Source organism: Mytilus californianus, unplaced genomic scaffold, assembly GCF_021869535.1.
Source record: "Mytilus californianus isolate M0D057914Y unplaced genomic scaffold, xbMytCali1.0.p SCAF_7, whole genome shotgun sequence".
NCBI classification, from domain to species: domain Eukaryota; kingdom Metazoa; phylum Mollusca; class Bivalvia; order Mytilida; family Mytilidae; genus Mytilus; species Mytilus californianus.
This window is the reverse complement of record NW_026262723.1, coordinates 4,845,719-4,854,766: the sequence shown is the minus strand read 5'-3', so window position 1 is coordinate 4,854,766 and position 9,048 is coordinate 4,845,719. Positions and strand designations below refer to the sequence as shown.

At 32.6% G+C, this 9,048-nt stretch overlaps 1 protein-coding gene across 1 annotated transcript; it reads right to left on the bottom strand.

The window, feature by feature from the left end:
* Window positions 1-364: 364 nt before the first annotated feature.
* On the bottom strand, window positions 365-8,754 carry LOC127708248 (WSCD family member CG9164-like). Its single transcript, XM_052213091.1, has 3 exons — window positions 8,580-8,754; window positions 3,255-3,488; window positions 365-982 (listed from the first exon to the last, which is right to left on the bottom strand). Exons 1-3 carry the CDS (start codon window positions 8,719-8,721, stop codon window positions 612-614), a joined length of 747 nt encoding a protein of 248 aa, XP_052069051.1. The 5' UTR covers window positions 8,722-8,754; the 3' UTR covers window positions 365-611.
* Window positions 8,755-9,048: the final 294 nt, after the last annotated feature.

Genomic DNA, 9,048 nt, shown 5'->3' with positions numbered 1-9,048 from the left:
AGATCAATATAAATCAGAAACACATCTAACAAAAAACACAGACCGGACGTGGCAGGGTATTTATACATCCCAAACAACAAAAGACACAACATACAGATCTGAGAGTACCCGTAGTTACTGACAGCTATTTCAAAGCCAATGACAACTAATAAAAGAAATCATGTATCAGTGTATCTGAGACTAATAAAATGGTGATATTTGTTAACTATCTATAATTTGTCACGCTTCGTCGGTTTCTTTTTACACTTTATGTTGACATGCTTCACTGGTTTGTATTTTACAAGTTTACACAATGCAAAATCTAGCAGTAAACGTGCAAGATTTTAATAAAACAAATCAGAAACGTCTGTATTTCCTTTTCATGGTATATTTAGGTAAGTCTCAATTCGATGCGAAATCATTATTGGCAGTTATAGCAAAACAAATTAAGAAACACTTTAAAAATTCCATACGTCCGAGGCGCTTTTCTTGATTTACCTTCATCAGGAACTCTCAAAGCTCAATTATATCAGAAAGCCAAGGATGAATAAGAATCGAAACAGTTGAAGAGCTTTTGACCAAAATGCATTCAATGTATTGTAAATGAATCAAGTACATTTCATCGCTTTGTTCTATTTCAATACGGAAGTAAAACGTTTAATATTATGATTATTACCGGTAACATATGCCACCTTTTCTTCTACCTGTTTAATTGCATTCTCAATGGTTACATTAAGCTTTCTTGTATAATATTGCATTGGATTAAATGTCAGTGATTTGTAACTGCGATGGTAGTCACCTTCTATGTTTTTAAGTAAACAAGAATAGGTAGTATCTGCCACCGTTACATTTAGAAAATTGTTCATTTTTTTCAGTTCACTGACTGTGTTCTGCAAAAGTTCTTCATAAAAAACAACACATTTTGGTCCTTTAAACTGCAGCCATCCTAGATTGTTTCCACGCCACTGTTGAATATTTGTAATTGCAAAACCTTCAAATAACCCTGATAAATAGATAAAATTTGTTGATTGAAAATATATAAGCGTGTTAAGCAATTGTTGTATTAATAAAACAATTAATTAATTACGGCGTCATGGAATACACACTTATAAAAACAGTTTTCAAAAAAGATGATCGTAATTTGTTTTTCAATACCATTAATAATATAATTATCAGATTATGAGATAGAAGATTTGATCATTAAGACAGAACTCTTCAAAATGTAGTTGTATTCACATGCAACAGTTCAGTCAAATATGAAATAGTCGTAGATACGTATACAACAGAACACGGTATGTAATGATTCACAATGAATATGTTAAACTATAGAAAACAAGAATGTGTCCATAGTACACGGATGTCCACTTGCACTATCATTTTCTATGTTCAGTGGACCATGAAACCGTCAAAACTCTAATTTGGCATTAAAAGTAGAAAGATCATATCATAGGGAACATGTGTACTAAGTTTCAAGTTGATTGGACTTCAACTTCATCAAAAACTACCTTGACCAAAAACTTTAACCTGAAACACTTTAACCTGAAAAACTTTAACCTGAAAAACTTCAGACGGACGAACGGACGAACGGACGGACAGACCGAAAATCATTATGCCCATAAATGGGGCATAAAAAGCAAGAAAAAGCAAGAGAACAGGTTTTCTCCTATTTTGTAGTAAAAATGATATCCGATATTGAACATGTGTAGTTTTTATCCTTCAATTCAAAGTTTACGCTTCAGAATTTGGTTTTATCATTCATAACCATTGCTTTATGTTTGCCCAAAAATTCTACATTGTTTGAATGTAAACCATCAAAATGCACTGTAACGGTAATTTTGAATATTATCCGTTTGTTCCTTATGTAAACAACACATCAGCAGACGATATTTGCATACCTAACAAACATTACTAACTTTTATTTGTGCAGTCAATTTCCGATATAAATATGCGTCCATTGATTGAAGATATCAAAACCATCAGTGAGAAAGCATTTATTAAATGAGTTACGTTTGGTTGTGAATTTTTAAACATTTTGACCTTAATCACCATTTTCATACAAGTGAGAGGTTTAGCTAGCTATAAAACCAGGTTTAACCCATCATTTTCTTCGGAAAATTCCCGTACCAAGTCAGGAATATGATAGTTCCTTTCAACACGTTCCAATGATAAATAACTTTTGATTTTGTCAGTTTTTACAACGCTTAATGAACTTCCCCTTTTTAAAATTACCTGGAGTTCGGTATTTTTTGTAATACTTTTTTGCAAAGACATTATTATCCAAATGAAAATCTGGTGTGCCGTAATATTGGTACCGTTCAACGTTATTATTACCAGTTGGTCGATATCTCCTGGTGGACTAATGGTCCCCGAGGTTTGTACCAGTCAAGTAGCGTAATGCTTAAGTACTGGCATGTAAAAAGTGACACTGTTCCATTGAAATCTCATGCTATAAACTTGGGAAAAGTAAATTTAAATAGGGAAAGTATTGCCCTCGTACATAGCTCTGATTTTTTCCCCGATTTGACTTTACTTTTTCGTTACATGACCTCTTTCGCGCCTATGATTAGGTTTGTGATTTTCAAATATTTTGGCCCTATCATCACTGAAGAAATGCTCATCTGGCATAAGTGTTACCATATGATGTTATTTTGCATATGTTGTGTATATTGATTTTCAAATTTTTGTCAATATAACAGAACTATAAAAAACTGCCATATAAGTGGGAGATTTATCTAGCTATAAAAACAGGTTTATCCCACCATCTTTTTCGAAAAAAAAACTGTTCCAGGTCAGGAATATGACAGTTGTTTTCCACACGTTTTGTTGATTGATAACATTTGATTTTGTCAGTTTAATGGACTTCCCCTCTATGAATTTACCTTGGAGTTCGGTGTTTTTGTTATACTTTTTCTCTGAAATTAATAAAGTGGTTGAAATTTGAGTCTTAATGTTTTTTCGACTGTTTTTAATATAACAGTTAAATAAAACAAAAACAGACTTTTGATATCAGGAGACGACATTTCTGTTTTACTTAATCTTTTGTTTATAGATCGATTGAAATTTATAACCATAATTCATGTCAGTGAGATAAAAAGGTCGGATTCACTGCAGGATAAGCAGCTTTGTCTTTTTGTCGTGTTTTCTGATTGATAAAGATTTCTTCCTTGTTTTTTAATTTTCCGTGTTTTTTCTTTCTCTCTTCTAAAGCTGTAATTTAAGTAAATGAGTAGAGGAAACCAATTTTTACGATGTTGTTATGTAATTAGAATACTTACTTTCAAAGTCATCCTTTGAAGCAAATCCTGTTTGGTTGTGTCCCCTTGAGTATCTATAATTGAAAAATGAAATAATAGATCTGTAAGGACTTCGAATTAAAACTATGGCTTTTTCAAATTTAACCCTGTTGTTTCCTTCGTGTGATTTTATCACAATTACATCCTTAACATGACATTCACCAATGAAAACTGGTATAAGGCTTGTTGCACAGTAAACAGATCCGGTAGCGACACCTACAAAGTGGAAAATATACAACCTTTATTCATTAATAATATGACTGGTCAGATTTAGTTCAATAGGTTCAATTGCAACCAAACAACTTTTACTTTGTTGTTTCATTGTAAACATTTGGAAAGGATTTTTTTAACAAACAAAAACTGGACAATAAAACCCCTTAACATGTTAAAAGCAATCTGATTGCCTGTGAATACAACATAACGAGTAAAAGTGAGACGCTCCTTTAACACTGTTAAAAAACATTATTCCTATCAAAATAATGTCGAACAAAAGGCGTGTTGGTAATACAAATGTATATCGTTTGAAAAATTTGTAAAAGAAAAACGAAATATAGAAGTGGATAGAAACGTTTGAACGATCATATTTGTTCATATCTATAAAAATACGGAGATGTGGTATGATTGCCAATGAGACAACTATCCACCAAAGTTCAAATAAAGTGGATGTAAGCAAATATAGGCAACCGTACGGCCTTCAACAATAAGAAAAACCTATACCGTATAGTCGGCTATTAAAGGCCCCGACATAAAAAATGTGAAAAATTTCAATTGAGAAAACTAACGGCCTAATTTATAACAAAACAATTTAAGAAAAACAAATATGACAGACATGAACCAACGACAACCACTGAACTGCAGGCTCCTGACTTGGGATAGGCACATAAAAAATGTGGCGGGGTTGACCATGTTTGTGAGCGCTCAATCCTCCCCTAACCGGTTACAGTGGTGTAACAGCACAACATAAGAACAAACTATAAAAATCACTTGAAAAAGGCTGAACTCATCATACATTATTTACAATATGTCCTTAGCAAATTGAAAATTAAAAGTGTTAGTTTTGTTTTTCTAATCATAGAATATATATTTATTCATTCTATACTTAGTTGTAAATTCAAGTAAATTGTATGTGTAATACACTCAATGGCAATCGTGCTGTATCAGCCATCCGTGATAATATCGATATCAGTGACGATTGAAAAGGCTTTATCAAACCCCGTATCTGTATGACGTCACGTAATCGATATCAGTCACGGTTACAAAGGCTTTATCAAACCCCTAATATGTATTATGAAAAACATATCAATTAGTTAAAAATTTTTCAATAGCACACACCGTATCAACCCTCAACCAATTTAATTCTTCGAGCAGAGCTCTTGGGATAATATTGGTGTCTCGGGTTGATACAGGTGTGATATTGAAAAAGCCATATCATATTCTCTATTGATCAACTTTGTTTTTTTCATTTAGCAAAATCAATAACTTTAAGTTTCTGATATGCCTCAATTCTACAAGGAATTTGGATGATCAATTGGAGATTCACGCTTATCTCTATTTCAAGATTGAGACGATTGTAATTTAAGAACAGATATGTTGGCATGATACGGGTTATGTTCTTTTAATTGAGGTCTGGAGCTGTCATGTCAGTAACTGCTAGTAGTCCTTTGTTAATTTATGTATCATTGTTATTTTGCTTAGTTTCTTCTGTTGCCTATTCTGACATGAGACTCTGACTTCTTTTAACCCTAAGGGTGCCACGGCTTTGTTTTTTTTTGTTTTTTTTTTGTTTTTTTTTTTTTGTTAAGATACCGTTGAGTGCCATGGGATAGGCCCTAGATTTGAAATTTGAACGGATAAAAGTCATAAAAGAAGCGTAACAATGCACAACGCCATGCAATTGTTTCCGTTTGGAAACAGTTCTGTTTCGCGTCAGTTAGTTTCTTTGTATAATAGGTACGTAAATGGGCAATCTAACGGGTTTTTATGAAATTTTGCAGGCAAATTGTTTTAGAGGGTCTGGATGGGGGATCTTTCATTTACTTCATATATTTTCTGTATTCTTTATTTTTTTTAGATAATTTGTCTTCTCTATTCTTTATATTTGTTTGCCCATTATTCTCTATTCTTTATATTTTAGCACCCCATTATTCTCTATTCTTTATATTTTAGCGCCCCATTATTCTCTATTCTTTATTTTTTTGTCCATTTTTCTCTATTCTTTAATTTTTTCGCCCACTATTCTCTATTCTATAAACCCCCATCCAGACCCTCATCTTATAGAACCGCAAATTATTATTCAAAAAGTATGCAAGTAAATTTTAGACTTTCAGAGATAAAGGAATATGAATATTCTATAAAACGGAGTACAAATATGTATATTAGAATGCACGTAAATACCGCAAACACTGTTTAATAATTTGTTTTTAAATTGACTTTTCTTTGAAACGTTCACTGCGAATTTTCTTTTTTAAATTATATTTCATTGTCACTAAAATTTCCGTTATATTGATATAGAATTTACAGGGGGCTACCAAATTCATTTTTATTGTACGCATCCTGAAATGTACATGTTTTATCTAAAAACATGATTTTGCCATAACGTTTTCAGTTTCTCTTTGGACTTATAAGTTTTGAGTGTCCCTTTGGTAACTTCTGCATCTTTTTTAGGTCAAAGTTGATGAACTTTTTTTGCGATATTTACATGTAGTCTCTATACTTTCGTAACTCAGATTTCCGGATATTTAATTTGCTTAACATATCGGAAAGTAAACAGGTACATATATAAATATATCATTTTTCGATACTGATTAGTGTCTGCCTGTTGCCTCTGACCTTGTGCATCTAATCAACATGTTATCTTGATGAATAAAATATATGCCTCTCGACATTTAGTAGCCAATAATCAAGTAGTTAATCCATAATTTCACAAACGTGTGTACTTTGGATAGACTTTCATTTAATGTAAATTTTTACGTTTTTTCTTTTGTCCATTTTTTTTTTTTTTTTTTTAATTTTTTTTTTTAAACGCTGAATGTCAAGATCAGAATTAGATTGTCCGTTTCAATGTTATGATAATACTTTTTTCAGGTTTGAGCGAAATTTCCATTGCAGTAACAGTCGTCGTCATTTTGGTTTATTCCTCACGGTTCTCACAAGTTTTTTTTTTAAATTTAAGTGTTTTGCAATAAGTATTCGTCATTTACAATCTTTTGCGAAATCTTTCAAATGATAACACATTAAAAGAAAAATATTTTGAACGCTGGTAAAATGTATGCTTATATTTTAACAACCTATCATCCTATATGAGTTGAAGTCACAATATTTGTCTGTTTGGTCACAACTTTGTTCTTCCTTTGTTTTGTTTTGTTTTATCCTGATTTTATCATGCATCATTATATACTTTTTTGTACAATTCAATTTGGTTGAACTATATATATAGCAAATTTCCTGACAAAAATAATATTTGTGTTTATATCATCAGAAGAGGAAAAACGCTTCTAAAAATATAACCAAATAAGCAAATAAATCTATGACAATTCTGGTTTTATTGGTACCAAGTTGATTAAATTCCAGCCAGAATTGACCTCACATTTTTGTTTTGAAAATACGAAGTATTATGGGAAATATATGACAAAAACTGTAGGTGACGAATATTCAATGTATAACACTGTAGACGTTATCGGAGCATAACTTTGACTCACTTTATCTGTGTGCTAATTTGTCTGTAAGTAAGTTTGTTTTATTTAGATGTTGAGAGTATAACTTCATATGCATTCAGTAAAGTTTCATGAAAACAGAAAAACCAGAGAAATTTATAGAATTCAAGTTTAGTCATTGAACACACATTTCAATAGTTGATACGGGTAATTTTTTAAAAGTTACTAATGTTTATTTGAGTATTCCTCAACAAAATATAAACACTACATAATTGAACATAAAGAATTTCATATACATGTACCAACCTAACAGGTGCTCATGCTTGCCAAAAGTTAACGTAAAAACAGAGAAATTCTTCCAACATGTTTGTTAGTCGCTCAAATACTTTCGTCAACTCTAAAGAGAACAGTGAATAAAAATAAACTGTTGGCAACGAATTTATATCTAGCATTCTTATTGGTCCCCTCTGGTTGATATTGAAATGTGGTTCTTCATCTTCTGGTGGCACAACCCCAAATCACAGAGTTGGAATAGAGTTGACGCCGGCCATCTTCCAAATCCCAAACTCTAGTATTATGACGTATTGTTTATTATTATGTAACGTCAAAATTCCGTTGGCCTTTGGGCCTCATCCGTGGCACTCAAAGGTAGTGTTTTCGAATAGGATAGGTGCCCCCCACCCCCCCCCCCCCCCCCATAGGCCGTAGAGAAAATGTTAAGCTGAGTTTTACTGACAGTGTGTGTTTGTTTATTCTACATTGGCTAGAGGTATAGGGGGAGGGTTGAGATCTCACAAAACATGTTTAACCCCGCCGCATTTTTGCGCCTGTCCCAAGTCAGGAGTCTCTTGTCTTTGTTAGTCTTGTATGTTTTTTTTTATTTTAGTTCATTTATATGTTTCGGAGTTTAGTGTGACGTCTATTTTCACTTACCTAGTACACATTTTTGTTTAGATGCCAGCTAAAGCCCACCTCCGGGTGTGGGATTTTCTCGCTGTGTTGAAGACCCTTGGGTGGCTTTGGGCTGTTTTTTGTTCTCTGGTCGGGTTGTTGTCTCTTTGACACATTTCCCATTTCCATTCTCAATTTTATATATGTTTTTAGCAAAGAAGTGAAATCAAATGTATTTAGTTGCGACGTCACCATGGTTATGTAAAGCCCCATTTACGCATTTTCTTAAAATAACTCATAGATTTCTTGTAATTGGTTGATAGGTTTTTCGCCCGCAAATATATGCAAATAGCAATAAATAATGTATCACTGGGTTTGTCTGCGCGATCAACACCTCTCATGTCAAAACGTGTGTGGTACTTGCATATCCTCAATATTTTCATTCACAAATGCTTGTCAAAATTACTCAATGTTTGTCAGTTCTGTAAAAGTTGAATTTATGACAATTCTAGCCGTAATATTTTTGTGAATATTCATAATTTTGAAAGATCTTCTAATTTTAAACAAACTTAACAACTATCTGCATGCAGAATCACATGACTTATTTATGCTTTATTTTTTTTATCAAATGTGACCTTAAGTTCTCCTTCAGTTGTCTGATTTAATGACTTAATATTGATATTGCACTCTAAAACAATATGCCATATGTCTCAAACGTTTGACGAGAGAGAGAGAGAGAGAGAGAGAGAGAGAGAGTATTTACCACTGGTATATTCTATAAGGTGCCTTGTCCATGTGTTGCCTGAACCTGGAAAACTAAACAATGCTGTCACAGGCCTTTTTTCCTTAGACATCTTTATTGTCGTTTGACTACAATTCATTTCTGTTGGATGCTTTATCCACATAGCGTTTCCTGGGATACGAAAACATTGTTGCCAGTTCTTTCTAATAAGTAAATTCTTTATTAGTTTATGTGTTTTCAATTTCAAATATACAATCGAATCAACCAGTATGCTTCATGTACTTTAAACATGAAAAAAAAATAGAAACTATCGAAATTTGAACACCTCAATACTTTCTCTTTGAATACATAAAGATCAAGTTGATGTTGCTGGTAGAAGCATTTTTTCTGTAGGCTTATGATACTTTACTGTAGTATAACATATCTGTAGATATGCCAACTTCTCATTGTTGAAGACCGTACGGTTGCCTATAATTGCTTACATCCACTT

What these genes read in the sequence shown, in the direction of transcription:
- LOC127708248 (XM_052213091.1), bottom strand. Translation starts at nt 8,721, where the DNA reads ATGTGGATAAAGCATCCAACAGAAATGAATTGTAGTCAAACGACAATA. An exon ending in CCTTATAGAATATACCAGTG is followed by an intron (nt 3,489 to 8,579) that starts GTAAATACTCTC and finishes TCCACTTTGTAG; the next exon opens with GTGTCGCTACCGGATCTGTT. An exon ending in TTCAAAGGATGACTTTGAAA is followed by an intron (nt 983 to 3,254) that starts GTAAGTATTCTA and finishes TCTATTTATCAG; the next exon opens with GGTTATTTGAAGGTTTTGCA.